Source organism: Rhipicephalus sanguineus, chromosome 11 (assembly GCF_013339695.2).
Source record: "Rhipicephalus sanguineus isolate Rsan-2018 chromosome 11, BIME_Rsan_1.4, whole genome shotgun sequence".
NCBI lineage: Eukaryota > Metazoa > Arthropoda > Arachnida > Ixodida > Ixodidae > Rhipicephalus > Rhipicephalus sanguineus.
The window spans coordinates 56,855,023-56,873,903 of record NC_051186.1 but is presented as its reverse complement, the minus strand read 5'-3'; the positions used below and the strand labels follow the sequence as shown (position 1 = coordinate 56,873,903).

The 18,881-nt window shown below is 44.6% G+C and overlaps 1 protein-coding gene across 3 annotated transcripts in view; it reads right to left on the bottom strand.

Moving 5' to 3' along the window:
- Positions 1–450: 450 nt before the first annotated feature.
- Positions 451–18,881, bottom strand: part of LOC119374062 (probable Rho GTPase-activating protein CG5521) — a 63,649-nt gene continuing 45,218 nt past the window's right edge. For all 3 annotated transcript variants that reach the window (XM_037644121.2, XM_037644123.2, XM_049420478.1), the window contains 14 exons: positions 18,605–18,868; positions 17,423–17,626; positions 15,401–15,548; positions 14,413–14,600; positions 12,877–13,058; positions 11,284–11,391; positions 10,177–10,248; positions 9,346–9,469; positions 8,324–8,479; positions 7,415–7,573; positions 6,552–6,679; positions 5,313–5,443; positions 1,494–1,661; positions 451–657 (listed from right to left, as the gene is read on the bottom strand). In XM_037644121.2, the coding sequence (XP_037500049.1) occupies positions 602–657; positions 1,494–1,661; positions 5,313–5,443; positions 6,552–6,679; positions 7,415–7,573; positions 8,324–8,479; positions 9,346–9,469; positions 10,177–10,248; positions 11,284–11,391; positions 12,877–13,058; positions 14,413–14,600; positions 15,401–15,548; positions 17,423–17,626; positions 18,605–18,868 (2,088 nt within the window). In that variant the 3' untranslated portion in view covers positions 451–601. The remainder of the gene's footprint in view (positions 658–1,493; positions 1,662–5,312; positions 5,444–6,551; positions 6,680–7,414; positions 7,574–8,323; positions 8,480–9,345; positions 9,470–10,176; positions 10,249–11,283; positions 11,392–12,876; positions 13,059–14,412; positions 14,601–15,400; positions 15,549–17,422; positions 17,627–18,604; positions 18,869–18,881) is intronic.

The window sequence follows — 18,881 nt, the reverse complement described above, 5'->3', positions numbered from 1 at the left end:
CCGAGACCTTCGAACAAGCGTGCCATGTTGCTGTAACCTCATCTCTTCGGTAAAGTGAAAGAAGAATGAAATAAAACTGTTAAAAAAAGAAAACTTAATGTGCACTTAATCGCAGCAGATCTCCAAAGTGGCAAGGTCAATTACGTGAGCAATGCATTTTCTCGACACAGCAAGCGTGTTCCTGTACGCCGCAAGGCATACAAAGTCTCCATAGACACTATGGCCAGTCCATTCACCACCGGCTTTCTTTCGCGCCCTCTGCTACAATTGCTTTAAAAAAAAATCACAAACCTGCCTCCCATTCCAAACTGTTGGAGCACAGCACGCATTCCTCGCGAGATAGTAACAGAAAGCACACAACTGCCGACAGCACAAAACATAGTGTCCCGCAGCAAATCCAGGAGTGCTCATCAGAACAGCAGGTCACTTGCGTCATATATGTATGTATATTATATATATATATGTATATAAAACATATAATAGGCAATAATAATAATAATAATAACAACAGTAACAGAAAAGAGCTGGTCGAAAGAAGCCGAAATCACCGGAAAGCCGGCGGGAAAAACAAAGCGGGAAAAAACTACGTCTGGGACCCGCATCAGTTGGGCACAGGTGATGAACTGTGGCTCTGTGAAGCTGGAATGGCGTGGTGCTCTGGAACGTGAAAGAAAGAAGGCACAAAACGCCGATGAGGCGCTCAATAAAATATGCAGGCACCAAGTAAAATTCAGATCAAACTCGGTTACTGTACATTATTCGGCAAAATACACTTGAATGCCATCTCTGTAGAGTGCGGGTATTCCTACACCTGATGCAGTATTTGGAAAGTACCGCTTACAGAGGGAGTGCGACAGAATTTTTGATGACCCACAGCTGTAGAAACTTAAAATGAAAGCCTGCAAGGAATTTCAAAGCAGATAAGGACTACTTGTACTGCCGAGCGCTTATATTCTCAGGCCTCACTAGACACACATGACAAACCCCTTCTTGGCTATTTCTGCCATCGTGTGCAGTCACAGTAGCTGGCAACATATCTTCACAGGTTGAACAGCAAACTTCTGGCATTTGTCAATGTTAGTGGCACTGTGTCAGGGGCGTAGCTAGAAATTTTTTTCAAGGGGGGGGGGGGGGTTCAACCATACTTTATGTATGTTCGTGCGTGCGTTTGTATGTGTGCGTGAATATATACGCAAGCAAAACTGAAAAATTTCGGGGGGGGGGGGGGGGTTGAACCCCCCCAACCCCCCCCTGGCTGCGCCCCTGCACTGTGTGTAGTCAGTGTGTGCATGTGTGTACATGATGTGGGCTGCTTGAATGGTTGTGTTTCTGAGAAACTTGGTACAAGCCAGCTTCCAATCACATCACCGATACTACCCACACCTAAATTGTTGTACTATTGGCGGTGCTTGTAGACATTGTCACCAGGTTGTGTTCAGGTAGTGCCTGGCACAAAGCTCTGTATGTGCTGCATCTGAAAGTGGGCGACTCACCTCTAAAAGAGAACGAACCCTGGTCGCCGGCCGAACTGGACACAGTGGCCGGCCGTGGGCGAGGGTGGTGGTGCTGCATTGACGGTGAGCCGCTGTCGCTGTCCAGCAGTGCAGCGGCCAACGTTGACCCCAGCTGAGGCGAGCCTCCCTCTGATCCGGACGGGCCAGCTAAGTTGGGACAACGCAACAGAGAAAAGTTCACTAAGATCACCTCGGTACATAACTTCTTTTACAGTGAAGCTGTCTCAGTCTACCCTGCACTGTTGTAGTAGTAGTAGTAGTAGTAGTAGTAGTAGTAGTAGTAGTAGTAGTAGTAGTAGTAGTAGTAGTAGTAGTTAGTAGTAGTAGTAGTTAGTAGTAGTAGTAGTAGTAGTAGTAGTAGTAGTAGTAGTAGTAGTAGTAGTGGTAGTAGTAGTAGTAGTAAGTAGTAGTGGTAGTAGTAGTAGTAGTAGTAGTAAGTAGTAGTAGTAGTAGTAAGCATCACGCAGGTCACGTAATAATTGTAATAAAAGCAATACATCGTAAATTTAATAACGCCCATCTGAAGAGAGGCTTCTATTTAAAGGGACACTAAAGGCAAATATTAAGTCGACGTTGATTGTTGAAGTAGCGGTCCAGAAACCTCGTAGCGCTGCTTTTGTGCCAAGGAAGTGCTTATTTTGAAATAAAATCACGTTTTTAGTGGTCCGCATCGCGTTAGCGCGCTTCAAATCTCCCGCCTGAAAATACGACTCATACGTCACTGCTGCCATGCCCAACGTTGCCCGCTTTTACTGCGCGGCCGCCGACACTAGTAGCAGCCGAGCGGAAGTAGCGGGACCCACAGTAGCAACAACGGCGCTGCGGCAAAGACTTGCTCGGATGGGCACATTCAAAGCCGTCACCAAGTTGTGGTTGGTCTCGTAATCCTCAGTACGAAAGTGCAGCGAGCACACACGCAGAGGTTTTGACTGTTTAGCACACTGGCGCAATGGCATGACACTAAGCCACTTCGAGCGTAAGGGTTCATTCCGCGGCACCCAGTGAAAAGACACACCGGTTTCCTTGCTGCAGCACTGGCGTTGTGCACCATTCGGGCATCCGGCAATATCACACGCATGCGGCATTTTGTCGAACTTTCTGTCAGAGCGACTTTACGAGCGCGCAAAACACGCACGGCAGTACGCGATCCCGAAACTACCACTGAGACGGGCGAGGCACAGCTCGGCGAAAACGCAACCTTTGAACCACGCGCGCCGTTCCCCATGGCAACGCCACGGAGGTTTTGTTTTCCATGAATCAAGCGGAAACGAACAAACAGCATTTTATTACGTCTTTTGATGCTCGGAATGTTCTTTTTTTACTGCTGCTAGTTTGATTACTAGTGATATATTGTAGGCCGACTTCCCTACGTCATCGGGATCACTTCGAAAATGTCCCACTCGTGGCGCTCGTCATGTGATACATTTAGCTTAATTTCCCGGTAAGTAGGGCACTGCTGTTGATAATATTGCCGTTTTAGAAGTTGTCATACATTGGGCTTTCACTCTAACATAAATTGTTATTTGCCTTTAGTGTCCCTTTAAAGGAGCACTGACATCAAATTTACGCATGTCATGATTTCTGCATCCACGAGTAGTTATCTACCTCCTAGTAGCAATTCGCGACCGAAAATGCAATTGAGGGACGAATAGCTATCTGTTTTATTGCTTTATATCACCGGTATCTAGCACGATTCAAAACGGCCCGCAAGCCCGCCATTTTTTAGCGGTCAACTCCAGACTGCGCCCCAGTTTACCACTTGTCCACAGAAAGGAGTGACGTGAGGATCAGCTGCTCAGCTAACATTTCGTCTGCTAGGCGCACACGTTCAGTCATGCCTTGTCACCAGCGTCGCAGTCGTCGCCGTCAAAAGTATCGACTTGTGTTGAAGACGACATTCTGGAACTTAGAATCACAGCGATATGCGACGTCGCGAATCATTTTCGCTTCGACCCTTTGCAAAACAGCGATTCAGAAATGGACGCCGTTCCAAGCAGCAACGAGGAGGTGCCCGGGGACGCACGCTTGGGCCATACTCGCTGGTGTGTCTCAATTAGCTATATCAGAGAATTTTAGCGTGCACGGCATTCCGGTATACGCAAAGGGGTCTATGGAATATCCGCATAGCGAATGCACACCAGCGGAGAAATAGAATACGATAGGTTTCTACAATAACAATTCTGTGCTTGCCAGGGTCTTCTTTGCTCCGCCAGATGGCCCCACCTATCCGGCCTCTCACAGTTACGGCTGCAGTAACCCCGTATTACGCTAGCGCAAGGAAGTCCACGGACGAACTAACATTCACTATTAACGCTACATGCGTGTTACTTGTTAGCGATGTTATTTATCTATAGGCTACTCCACTTTGATAGCTTGTGGTCGTGTTGGCGTGTACCGTACGTGTAATGAAACGCCACGCAATTTCTGCTTTTTCCGCGCCTCGACGAGCAGGTCCGCACTACGCAGCGGTTCCCCGACATGCTGGCACGTAGTCGCTCCGATTGATCGCACTCGCGCTGTGGAGCACACGACAAATTAATCGATGCGACACGATGAATCGCAAGCACAGATCGGGACAGCAAGGAGAGCCACTGGCTGGGAGCGAGAGCGTCGCCTGGCGTCGGCGTCACAATAAATACACTCAGATCGGCGACGTCACTGTTACTAGCGTATCGTCACTCAGGATGGTATTTGCGGAATGTATCGCACCTTACACGTAGCACTAGTGTCGATGTCGCAGCGTGATCAATCTTCAGTTGAGCTTTTGTACGCTGTTTGCCCTCGAAATAAAATTACTTCCACGCGACCGACGCCATTAAAATTTGGCCAAGAAGACCTATGCATACCCAGCAATCGAATGAATGGCACATCTTGACTTTAAAATTTGATGTCAGTGCTCCTTTAACACTTTCAGGCCCAGTGCTGACCCAGTCAGCAACCACCTGGTAAAAAGAAGTGTTGTTCTTCATCAACAACTCATGCTTAGCATCCACTCTATATATGCCACTAAGCTGGTACACAGAATAATGTGAGGCCCCATGCGAACAGAGAAATTACAGGAGAGGTCGCGCCGTTCCCCTGTTTCGCTGGGGCAGCTTCTTCTTTCGCCATGCAGAGATCGGGCATTTATTTTAATTCTGAGTTGAAAACTTGAATTTTGGCTATTGCGCATTATGCTATCCCATGTAAATAACATTTAAATCACTAAATTAATTAAAAATAACTGAAGTATTATTAAATAATAAATCTTTATTAAATTAATTTCCTCACTAATTACTCTTCATTGAAAAGTGTGAGCACAAAATTTTTTCATTCTTTTGGACTACCATGATCATGCACATCTCAAAATGTAAAAATCAGTAGCTTACATTAAAAATAAATAATTTGGGCCTGAAAGGGTTAAAATACTGCTGCACTGTAGTGCACAGTAAAGAGGCCACAAACTCACGTAAAAAACTGCAGTCTCTCCTGAAGTGACGCCTACCATCTCGGTGGATTCTTGGCAAGACCTTAAAGTCAGCTTTCCTACACGGTAACAAATGCTTACACGACTAACATTCTGAGTCGTTCAAAAAGAACACAGGTTGTGTGCATGTTACATGGTTTAAAAACTGCAACCGTACTTAGAAGATTACCACAAATACACATTTCAAAAAAAGTCTAGACAGCAAATTTTGACCGTTGCTAAAAACAACACTCAGCTTGCTTTAGTGAATACAGTCCTGTAAGTCTTGCATCAAATATTGTGCAGATTTAAGACACGGCTGCGTGACGCTGCTTTAAAAACACAACACTCACCCGATCGACGGAGCACGAGGGGGCTTTTGGCAGGTGCTGGGGCCATAACCTTGGAGGCGAAATCTTCAAACGTTGTGAGCTCCTTGTAGTTCTGCACAACGGTCTCTAATGCCTGCGCTCGCTGCTCGTAACTGATACGCGCGTCAGGAAAATATGTGCATCTAGCCACATTCACAAAAATACGTAGGCGATTGCATGGACAAGCTCACTGCATCCAAAATGTTATTAGATTCATTGTACGGTCAAACAAGGTTTGACTTTATGGGTGGGAAAACAGGTTTACTGGCAGAAAATAAAATTTAAATAAAGAATGGCTAACAAACGTGACACTGACATTAGTCCATTAGAGTTAGCTCAAACATCACTGCTGTGGTTGTGTGGTCCTATATGTAGGGCCTGCTGTCACGACACATTGAGTTTCAAAAATTTATGAAGCAGGAGTTTTTCTAAATTATGAAGAAAAGGAAAAGTATTCAAACATCTCTTCTACGCCGAACTCACACGGACTGCCAATGAGGTCTCAAAAGAGACAATCTCGGCATCTTGCAGTGATAAATAAACCACACAGCTAGACAGGGATTTTTCTAGTTTGCATATCCACATTGGATGGGAACAGCATATGAAAGAACTAACGAACTACAATTACCTATCGTAATCAAAAGTCACACGAATGCAGAACTTCCAGTTTCTATTTCAAGTGGTATTTTGCAAGGCTGAATGTGCTTTGGGCGTTAGTGACTAATGCTCACAGATTGAAATGTGACATCAAAAGTTTTAGTATAACAGCTGGTACACACAATTGCTCCATATTTGCTCCATATAAACGTGTCACATCACTACGAATCTTTCTGTTAAAAGTAATGTCGGATCGGATGCATGTCTACCAGTTAAAATTACGCCGATATGACATGAACTGAAGACAGTGGAACTTTAATATGTGCATTACACAGCCCAAAATTGTCGCGCTTCAATTTATGAGCACTGTACGGTACTCACGGATTCAAACGAGACATCGAATTTTTTAGTATAACGACTGGTATTCACAACTGCTCGAGACAACCACGTCATGTTGTGATGAATCTGTGTCGAACTTACGCCGGTATGACCCAAACTGAAGATGTTGGAGATGAAAGTATGTGCGTTACTCAATTCTAAATTGTCCTGTTTCAATCCGTGAGTACGGAAGTCATTGCTGGTAAGGATTGCAGGAACAAAGCAAGAAAACAAACTAAAGGATACTATGTACGAAACATGGGTTTGAGCGAATTGACGGCCCTTCCGGCATTGATGGCCGTCGCCCGAACCAGCCTCGGCAGAACCAGGTGGTCCACAATGGCACCGTCAAACAAGGGCCCGAAGAATGGCACCTAGAGAGTACAAGTGGTGAGTGCACAAGTCAAGAACATCTCTGAGGAGATGGCTGACTAGGTCTAGTTGGTAATGGATACTGAATATAAAGTAGAGAAAAAACAACTCGGGGACAGAAATTAATACAATGGGATGAGTAACGAAACAGCACTTGTCCCATCTAGTAGCTTTGCATCATCGTGTTAGTTTTGTGCTGTTTACATTCACTATTAGGAGACTACGGAAGCAACCACATCAATGGCATTAGTATCTGCTTCCTAGCATGTACTGTTTGCAGTTCAAGGATCACCCTTCAAAGCAGTTTGACTGTACTGCATGATACATCATTTCTGAAACAAGCAGCCCCTGCTGTTCTATGTCGTTGATAAAACTAGTCTCGGCTGGAGTAAGAGAGAAAGACACTGACTTTATAATAAGTTTGACATGTCACTATCTAACCACCCGGCATGCTACTCCTGGTGCAGGTTGATAATTATAGTGATCACTCACTCACTCACTCTCCAGCACACACACTTATGCAAGCTGAACATATGTTTGCATACACTACACATACACTACAAAGCTATGCTACAAAGCTATGCTACGAAGCACATACACTACAAAGGTATGTAAAAAGTTTTGTAAAGGCCCTCACATGAAGTGCGCAGTAGATAGCAACTCAAATGGTGGCAGGGGTTGGAAAGATTCAGATGAAGACATCTCTAGAAAAAGCAAGAGCCGAAAGAATCACCAACCTCCGGCTTGGGGTTTATCTGGACACGGTAGAGCCAGTTTCCAAGCGGGTAGATAACAATGAGCACGTCGCAGAACTCCGTCGGGATGATGCCACGTCGGTAGTCTCGCATGTGTTCCGACCACACAATGTGCACTTCGTCGTTGCCCAGGTGACGCAGCTGTGAAGCAGCATTAGTGTTAGAAAACTTCCGTTCACACTTAAAATTTACAGACTGTTCGTTTTTTAGGCTGTACTATGCTAGGCCTGACAACAAGGAGTGCTCGCACGTCTTTTCACTGCATTCTGTACTTTTGCTTCTAAGCTCAGTAGGTCAAGCTACGAGAGACAGCACTTCATTCTTGGCTGTGCAATGGTAAATGCAACGATGTTATGCCACAATGTGCCAGTTTTGGACGTCACGCCGCACGGAACACCTCTCAGTTGTCTGCAAGTGTGGCGGGGATGGGTGCCAAAGTATGCCTGGGCGACACAGTAGGTAAAAGAAAGGTTTTACATCTTTCTCACCTTTTCAGGGCTTATTTTAAGAACTCGAAGTGACTAAGCAGCACTGGGCCTGACAGCTCAGTGAAAGCAAGGGCAAACATCTTGCTTACAGTGAAACGTAGTAAAACAAGTCAAAACTCTCACATTCACAGTTTCAAGTTGTGAACACAATAAAGGGATCGCTGCATAAAACATTCACCAGGAAACGCATTCGTTTAGTACTATAGTAACAAGAGATGAAATATCTCATCATCACAAATTCTCAGTTTTCCCAAAGATTGCATAAACCTGCATCGCACATCGACACACACATATTCAAACCCGCACAACATTCCCAGACTTGTAGTGAAAGATCTCCAAATTACTGCAGGATCAATTACACCAGACTGACAATAACAACGACATAAACAGTTGCAATGAGTACCTTTTTTGTGATGGAGTCCTTCTCAATGGCAGGAATTCGCGTGGAAACATGGAACAGTACTTCCATGAACGAGGTGGCATAATATGGTGCTGTGCTACCAGTGCTCTTGTTGGTCTCGAGACCACCATTGTAACCTGTGTGCACCTCCAGGTCAACCTGGGAAGGCAAAACCCAACGTCACATGTATGCTTAACAGCTCTCAGTTGTCACAGATCAATAGATGAATGAGAACGGTGGGCCTCCTTGATCTATTGTTCCAGACTATTCTGGAATTGTCCGAGTAGCTGTGTACACCAAAATACATTGACTGAATCTATAGCATCTCTGGCAGTAGGAGATGACAAATCAGAGACAACTAGTGCTTTGATCTGAAGCTAATTTTCAGAAAGTGACCCTAATGCAAGATTTAGGGTTCTGAAAGTGGGCACTAACACCAGTTCGATCGAGTTTTCGGCGTGCGTGTTTCGCAGTCTGCCAAAGCCCCAGAGAAAGAAGTGCACGGCTGAAATCTGATCCACCATACTTCACATAAAAAACAGCGCTAAAAAACGGTGGACAAGAGAAAGAAGGACACAGACGGCGGCGCCGCCGTCTGTGTCCTTCTTTCTCTTGTTCGCCGTTTTTTAGCGCTGTTTTTTATGTGAAGTATCTCGTACCAACTCGCCCAAGCAACCACTTTAGCTAATTCTGATCCACCAGGTGCCACAACGAGCCCCATCCAATTTGTTTCTGAGTTGCAATTGCTGTTTGCACTAATTTCTACAAATTATATGATTCTAGTTTTAACTTATGACATACCCTAATATTCACTCTATCATATACAACCCTTAGCTTAACCCATTCGGTCCCTTTATTATATGTTTTTATTTTTATTAGGGTTTTCGGGCAACTCGCATCGGTGCTAGACAGGGTGGTCTGGAAGACGGCAAAGAGTGTCACTTGGTGCTCGTGCCACTAAAAAGCTGGTAACTTTTTTTTTTATTTGCACAGTAAATGGAAAGACTACTAAAGTAACACCTTACCTCCCAGCCCAGACCTGCGACAAACTCTTCAAAGGCACGGCTCCCGGTATTGTTCATGAATATAGAGTTCTTGTCCTCCTGGCCTTCTGCCACATAGATCACAGCTATTTTGTGAGTCTCTCGGCTGCAACGACAAATGGCACGGCTACGTCAGACTTCGAGCTGCATGTGTCTAGACATGACAGAGGTGAATATTCTTGAACAAGAGCTGGAGCAAGCATTTTGACAAGTGGTCTTGTCTTTTTCAAGGCAGCAACAAAAAAAAAAAAAAGACAACAAAAAAAAGACAAGACCACTTGTCGAAATGTTGAAACAACGACACCCCGTTCAAGAATATTCATCTCCTTAAGCCTCCATCTTCTCCAGAACTTTTGCCTCGTTTGGATTTAAACAAGACAGAGGTTCTTGAAATGATAGTGACTTGTCAAGCAATGGCATCCAACAATTTTCTTGTGTATAAATCACACAAAAAAAAAATACAGAAAATTTGGAGCTAAAGTCGAGACAAAAAACTCAAATGCCTGAGTGCAACGTGGCTTCACAGCAATACATGGAGATCTTTCTTTTAGAAAATTTTCCGCAATTCGTTGTTGAGGGTGCGAGTTATATGCGAGAAAACACAGTATATCTCGCAGGTTTCTTAAGCGCCAAAACAATGAAACTAAGAACTGTAAGCTAGAAATGTCGAGACAAAATGCAAACAGTATGTCCAGAAAACTTATAGTAAGTGTTACCTCGACAACACGTGTGGAGAAAGCCGACTAAAGCAGAGTTTATTTGCATGAACATGTCTTGAAGCGTGGAAAAAAAGGGCAACGCAGAAAAACGCACCACATTTGGTTGTCGAGGTTCCGCAGCTCTCGCAGCAGCTTCTCGTTCTTCTTCACAAGGTCAAATTTTGGCCTGTAACAAGAGATGCAAGAAAGCTGGGTATATGATCGTGCATACAAAGAGCACATAATCCGTAGCGAGTCCACACGTAAAAGTAAAAGCGGTTTGCAAGGGCACAAAGAAGCAAGCTAGGATTTGAACAGGTAAGGATACTAGTGACATCAACTGTGTAGATATAGAAACGAAGGAAGGCTACAGTAAGAGAGATTTGAGACTTAAGGTAAACAGACAATTCTTGCTTAAGTTGCTTTCGTGCTTTGATGGCACTACAAATTCAACAGCCATCTCAGTGAATATGCTCAATAAAAAACCACTGAACATAACAAAGCGCAGTTATGTGGCAATCAGACTAAGACGGTGGGACAACACTCCAGTTTGACAATGTAAATAATTAAAAGCTGGTTTTTAATAGAAATTTTGTGGGCTATAGTTCTGCACATGAAAAATGCTGGAGAAAAATTGTGTGCGACATCAAAGCTTTCCAGGCCTTTCTGTCACAAAATAAGTATTGTGAGAATTTTGAAAGAAAAAAAAAGGAAGCATGCCAGGACACTATTGTCTTGTCTTATGTAGAACACGACGTGCAGCCAAGAGTTACAACTTACAGCGATAAAAGGCCAGAAAAAAAAAAAAAAACTGCCCTCAAGAGTCGGGGGAAATAAAGGTAAGGGAAAAGGTTAATGAGATTTGAAGTAAAGCAACTGTTACCTTGATATAGTACTCACGGATTGAAACACAAAAAATTAGGACTAGGTAGTGCGCATACTACTTTTGTTTCCAGCATCTGCAGTTCGTGTCGTATCAGCACAATTTTAGCTCAAACACTTACATCAGAGTCAACATCCCCTTTAGTGGCCCGATTTGCAGCTACACGACACGGTTATCACGAGCCATTGCTCATAACAGTCATTATACTTAAAAAAAAAAACGATGTCACGTTTCAATCTGTGGGTGCTGTACGTGGGCGGTTTAAGGGAAAAAGTAAGCAGTACAAGTATTAAACATTTTTGATACTGTTTGGCGATCACTATACGCGAGGCTTCTAACCTCTTTTCCCATGCGAAGAAGTTGAAGTTTTCCAGAAGCAGCCGTGAGTACTGGAACGGCGACAGTGGCTCGGTTGGATTGGGAGGGGTGGCAGCCTTTGCCAGCATCCTGCACAGCAACGTGGCCAACCTTAGCATGGCTAACAGTAAGTGCGCTACGATAAATATTTGACTCACTGTCACCATCCCTGATACACCTGAACAGTGTGATGGCTGAACTGAACAACGTTGGAACTCAGACTCGAAACATTAATTGTGTCGAAACGTTCAATAAAAAATTGTGATACCAGTGCATAAGTGTGACGGCTTGATAAAATGCAACTGTAACTGAGAGGACAAGGAGGATCAAATACTTACCAAATAAGGCTGTACAATTTTACGATCACAGGGACAACACAAAAAAAAGTTCAGTATTACGAAATGATAAGCATGTCATATTGTATCACTGCTTTAGCTAAAAGCAGCATAATGATGAACAAGAATACAAAAAAAAAATTAAGCACAAATAACCCCTGTCATTTAGCCCTAGATTTCACAGACTGCTGAAGTTCTGATGGAACATTCATCAAAACGTCTTGAATTAATCATTCCAGTAGTTCACGTACCCACTGCATCATTTGACAAACTGAATCATAAAAGCTGTCTGCCAGTGGCTGAAACCTCTGCAACCTCTTTATCTAGCCACCGTGACTACTAAAGGGTCTGAAACATGTTTTATGCATACAAGTCAGTGATCTTTGGTCAAGGTCATCAATGATGCCACTACGTCTGGTCATCTGCAGAATGCAAAAATTATTGAATCTTAAGAGTCCAAGATGGAATTTACTCTTAAAACGTGCTAAATTTCCATAGTCATGACCTTCCAAGAAAGTCACATTACAGGCACTCTGCGTCGCGTAAACAACTGCAAGTGGGTTGTTTCATAGACATGAACGATTAGGCACGTGAGTGGGAAAATCATCTTGTGACTGTTTTTCACGCTCTAGCAACAGCAGATACAAAATGACTGGAAATGTGACGTCACCGCAGTGAAGGCCCCCATGCATTTTAGAGTGACTGGGCATGCTGTAGGTATTTACCCTGTGTTCAGAAGTGCTCCAAGTCGCGAGCTGACCAAGTTGGTCAAAGTTGCCTTGATCAGGGTTGACCCAGGTTTGGTCAGGGTTGACTTGCCCAAGTCAACTTTGACCCACTTCTGATTAAATCAAATTTGACCAAGTCCCATTTGACTTGTTCACATCCAGACAAAGTAATGCCCGACATTAGCATGCCCACGATGCTTATTGCACTTCATTGAACGCACTCATCACAGGTATTGCAGTGTTGCTAACCATTCAAGTTAAGCAACTCTGACCAAACCTGTCGACCAACTTGTGACCAAATCAATTCTGACCAAGTCCATGTTGACTAAGTCAAGTCCGGATAAAATAGTGCCTGATATTAGCACACCCAGGATGCTTTTGTTCTTCACTGGACACACATATCAGAGATATTGCAGTGAAGCGAGGCACTGAAGTTAAGCAATGGCTTCAAGTCGCATTTCTGGAAAGGGGTCTAAGTATGCTTACAACATAGCAAGCAAGCAAGCACTCACTCTGGACTGTAGGCGGCCTGTGCGGTGTGCTGGACTTCCTGGGCATGCTGGTTGAGCAGCAGGTGGACGGTCTCGGCCTCGCGGATGCCCGCCAACTCGTCGGTCGCCTTGGGTGCCGAGTTGAGCCGCTGGCAGGGCAACTGCACGCACTCGGGGCTCGTGTGCCCAATGTACTGCAGCAGCTGCACAGACAGCACAGCAAAAGCACGCAACTGCTGAACGATGCTGTTGGTTGGTTCTGTGTTACTCACTGTCTTCGAATGAGTGACAGAATGATCATGAGACTGTGAAATGAAAAGGTAACACAGTCTCTTATGCATTTGCCGAAGACAACTCGAAGGCAAAAGCCATCATCTTTTTCTCTCAGTCAATTGTTTTAACGCCCCCTCCCCCCCTCCCCTTGAAAACTTTCTACACCCGTGGTTTTGCACTGCCTCCAGGATCGGCCCACTCTTGACCAAGCGGTGATGTCACGTGATGACATCATCATGTGATGTCATGTGACGTCACATGATGTCATTTCATGATGACACAACAACTTTTGCGACCTCTGACGCTACCACACGATTTTTTTGCATCACTCATGTTGACACAGCAGCCGTCAAAGCCGACAGTCACTTTTTGTGTTTCATGAGGCATCTAAGGCTTACGCCTCAAAATACAACAGTCAATGCCTGAATCGTATTCAACAGCTTCAACTGCCCTTCTTCTTCCCTTTAAAATTGGTAATGTGGGCAGAATCTCCTACAAGACAACAATTTAGTATGCGTTAGTGAACTTACAGATAACAATCATATATTCTGACTGTCGCTTGAATATCAACACTATGGCCGCTTTCACACCAAGCCTCTCCGCACAGGCCTGCGGCGTATGTCGTACGCATTCTATAATAGAACATTCGTCCTCACCACACGCGATTGGTTGAGGCTTGCGTAAACAACACTAACGAGGAACATAAACGCAAGCCTTGACCAATCACGTGCAGCGAGGACGAATGTTCTGTTATAGAATGCGTACAACATCACGCCACAGGCCTGTGCAGAGAGGCTTGGTGTGAAAGCGGCCATAGTGTTGATATTCAAGCGACAGGCAAAATATATGATTGTTATCTGTAAGCTCGCTAACGCATACTAAATTGTGGAACACGTACAAGATCGCATCCTTACATTTGAGTGTGCAATTTACTGGAGACTGAACTAAAGGAGGTAGGATAAATACTGCCACGGACCCTTCTATTAAACACACTGTGGCTGGCTGAACTATACACTGTATAGTTAGAATGCTTCGGTGACGTTATGCAATTAATAAATTAGTACCGTATGCAAAACCACACTTGTGTTCAGAGTGCAGAAGGTGTGAAGAAATGCAAATGAAGCAATGATGCGTTCAAATGCTTGTTTTCTCCCCCTTTTAACTCAGCCCTCCGGATTAACGGAGAAATTATGTTGACCATTCGTTATGTTGGCCGGTTGAAATTGAGGTAACGAGAGTCAAATGTATCGGTGCTCTTTTTCAGAAGAACCTTGCGATGCTTACGTCATCCAGGTTGTCGTAGTTGTCCTGCGTGTTTTCCAGCAGGGGCAGCTGGTCGGGCGGCCGATGAAGGGGACTCCGCCGCCCCGAATCGCGGGCGGCAGCATCGGCCTGGCAGCGTTGTTGCTCCTGAAGGTCTTGGTTTCGGCCACGGTGAGTGGTGTAGTGAAGGCACGGGTCGGGAACGGGGCCTGCATGATACAGCAAAAATGATAAAGTCAGGCAGCCACAGGACCGACTAGAATTGCTGTTTATCTATATGCGAAAGTACACGGACTCTGACATGCATTACGACACACATAACCATTGCTTTTGATGTCTTTATTCAACGTGCATAGACAACATTAGCCGACACAGTCATTTAGTCAACGCTAGCCCACATTAGCAGTCATTCAGCAATGTTTAGCCAACATTATGCAACATAAGCCAATGCTAAGCAGTGCTGATAGTGTTAGACTAAGTACGATGGGCTGGGACACCACCAGTCTTAACCATTCTCCATTAAAAAATCACAGGGTGTGTGTTACACTAAGCTTTTGCACATAAAAACTGCAAACTGAGCAACACTCCTGGCAAATGAGGTAGCGAGGTTCCAAGAAATGGGCCATTAATTAGGAGATACATCATGCCCCGACATGGCTTGCTGATCAACGAATTGAGTGACTTTCTTTTGTGGATCAAGGTTTAGCCTGGGAACACGATCCTACCACTGTTCTAACCGCGTGTATAAATGTGGCGCGCATGTGTACAATCGGCGATGAATTTAGGGAAACAGCAAAGTCATGTCCCACAGAAACTGCAACGTGAGGTGTTACACCGTTCTTACAAGAATGGACTGTTGGGGACTCAAAGAAATAATGTGGCACTGTCATCTCAAGTTACTTTCGCACTAATTTCCCGAGTCTTTTTTTAAAAACGCTGAGTGTTATTGTAACCGTGCACTGGAATTCTCTTCTTTTTTTCTCCTACGGGAAGAAAGCGAGCATCTCACCAGGTGGATAGGAGCCTGCACGACAACCGTGTGGTCCGTACAGTGTCAGACAGTCCCAGGAAAATTTGCCACTCAGGTCACGCACGATGGCTCGCACCTGGGACTTGCCAGTGGTGAGACCCACGCTTGCGGCGCCTCCCGAAGTTTCCTAGAAGCAGAAAGCGACAGAAACAGGCATTTTGACAATCTTTCTTTTTTTAACCAGTTGATCGCTTAACCACTTCAGTTTTTGTATAGATGGGTGAAATTTACTGAAGACTGAAAGCAAGTGTCCAAAAATATCTGTGACAAGAACTGAAACCGAAAAAAAAAAGTGTGCACAACTGGCTCTTTGGGTAGAAGTTTCCTGGTGGAACCAATAGTTCGCCCGGATACCACTACTAGTTCACAGCCAGCATATTTAAAAACCACAGTGTTTTATCGTTCTTGGTAATTTGAAAGGGTGCATTCGTCGTCTTCCATTCCTGAGGAGGCAGCCACTATAGTAAGTGCCAGATGCCGGGTCGGACACTCGCTAAACAATCGATCACTAAGAAACCTCAAGAATGTCACAAGAGGTAATGAAATAAACATATTTTACAGACAGTCTAGATATAGAAACACCTGGATGAGCAGTGAAATATGCAAGTAGAGATTGTAACGATGACATTAAAAAGCTGCCCACTAGAAACAAATGACACAACCAATACCCGTGAATAATTACAAAAAGAAAACTATAAATTTCCTTGATTTTATTCTTGCAATATTCTTGCTACAATTTATAACTATATACCTATGTTCAGTATTAAGTAGCTGAATAACTGGAATAGGGATGCGATAGTCTAGAAGCAAGAAGTGAAATACAGCCCAAAATCGTCCCTGTTGCCTTGTAAAAGCAGTGCACTTGTGGATAAGTCCACATACACTGAATAAGAAACACATGCATTGAGACTTTGGTCTGGGCGAGTTGGTTCATAGCAATGGGAAGGCACAGCGCAACTGAGACAATGGACAAGAACACGCAGCGCTCGTTGCAGCGCTCGTTGCAGCGCTCGTTGCAGCGCTCGTTGCAGCGCTCGTTGCAGCGCTCGTTTGTGTTGCGTGTTCTTGTCCATTGTCTCAGTTGCGCTGTGCCTTCCCATTGACATGCATTGAATATTTTTATTTTAGAAAGGAAACGATTCTTATTCATTTGGTGGTCATGAAGTCAAGATATGCTTATCACTTTGTTCTGTCTTGATTCCGTTCATCTCTAGTGGCTTTGCAGTTTTACGTTGTTGATTTCTAACCTCGTGCCTTTGATGTGCCCCTTACATCCCTTCCCAACATATCACTTGCACATGCACTAACGAGAACTAACAGACAATTGTTTGTTATTGGCTTTATTGTCTACTGGTTCGCATTAATGTTGTGTCTAGCAAAGAAAAACAAGCCCTTAAAAATTCCTCTTTCGTTCCTTGCACATACACTGTATAACAGCATGCCTGTTTTGCAACAATAAACCATTGGTTGCCTGCAGTTCAGTGCTCAAGCTTGTCTCTTTCCGTGTTTGCTTGTAGAACAGCAATAGTCAGCTAACTATACTCCGTTCCACACACAGCAGTCAACACTGTGAAGGTTACGCACGAAGTTTGGTCAGCAAAATCCGCGCGTTGTTTCGTAGTTGTAAGTGCTCGTGTGAGCATTGCAAGGGTACGCACGTCAAGTGTCGCGACGCTTCAAATGAAAAAAAAAAAAAAAAAGACACGAAGACAACGAAACGCTGAGAGCTGAGAGATAAGAACAACATATTCACAGCTGTATAAGGGTTGTTTGCCTCTAAGCCACAAAGACATCCAATTTATTACTGCACATAAAACTGAAAGAAATCACATTGTGAGTGCGAAACAAGAACAAACTATTTCCTGTTGCAAACACATCTACTGCAAAAAGTTGCACTAGCTCCACAGTGTTGACTGCGATGTATGGAATAGAGTATAGACTACTGCTACCTCCTTGGCGAAATAAATGCCACTCCATTATGACGGCAAAGCGCTCACTTACCTCGGCAGGAATCTCGACGAGTGACAGTATGGACATGTTGTTGAGAACAAAGAGCTGGATGTTTGGCGCGGAGAAGACCTCCTTGGACAGCTCGCTGTCGCGGAGGGCGGGCACGTCGTCTTGCTCTGCTACTAGGCTGGTGAGTTGTGCCGCACCCAGGCCCATTGGGAAGTGGCCGAGTTGATGCAGTAGGTGACTCAAAACCTGGAACGAGTCAGAATCGTTAATTCAAGCTCCTTAGGATGGAAAAGCTACTGCAGCTTGTCACACACATGAATGTAGTCAAAGCAACCCTGTCCCAAACTGACAGGAAATGATATTAAAAAAAACAAAAATGTTTAATTGTTCTTACTGCGCACAGCAGCGACAGCAATAGCTAGCATCAGGTCACGCACAACTTAAATAATTGAACATTTGCAAAGTTGTGGTCTGCCTTCTCTTGCCACTGTCGCTGCACAACTACCATTCGGATGGTGTTTGTACAATACAGTCACGCTACATTCCTACAAAACAATCCGGAAATGTATTTAACTACATTTTATCATGCTATCCTCCCGTAAACTACCCACACCACTACATCACCAGGTGACAGCTATCACTGTATTAAGCTGTGAACACTGCCTGCATATTTTCTAAAAGAATGCGGCAAACTTTTTCTGCAAAGCGTGTTGGCACGCTTGCATTAGTAATGTACCCCACCTTTAGTACATGCATGTGCTGTCTTGCACATAGCAACTGTTCACACGCACACAGCATTGCCATCGGCCAAACGTCGCCCTGCTTCAAAACTGGGTGATTGTACACTTGCAAGAGGAAAAAGATCGCTTGTGCTCTACACTCGAGCGTTCCATTTAACAGTTCACTGCACTGTACACACTGAACTGTTCAACCACACGTCCTTCTCTTCTCCCCTACCTCCTTTCCCAAGTGCAAAGTAGCAAACTGGAGTTGCAGTTAGCCTCCCTGCCTATCGCATTCAAGTTTTCTCTCTCTCTCTCTCCTTTTTAAAATAGTGGCCAAATGGCGTACGCAATGTGCCGTACACTGTTTGCCGTACACTGTTTTCCGTACCCTGTTTGCCGTACGCCGTTTGCCGTACACCATTTGTGGCACGCTGTTTGCTGTACACTATGCACCGTACACTGTGCGCACAAGAGGTAATATTAAACAAAATAGGCTAACCATTCTGGCTGCTAGCTTCACGTTGCCACTCTTCCGGAAATCACTCTGAAGCACAGCCGGCGGCACGAAACTTGCGATGGAACGGGCAATCTTGCCACCACTGGGCAGGTGTCCCAAGGAGCTGGTGTGAGTGGCCTTGGCTGGGCCTTCACCCGGCTGTGCTTCAATGTCTGCGAGGACAATGCTTGGGCAGAGTGCTTGCAGCAGGGACAGGACATCTGGCCGCAACAGCGGGCTCTTGCCTGTCAGGATGTGGTCCAACACCTACCACAAAAGA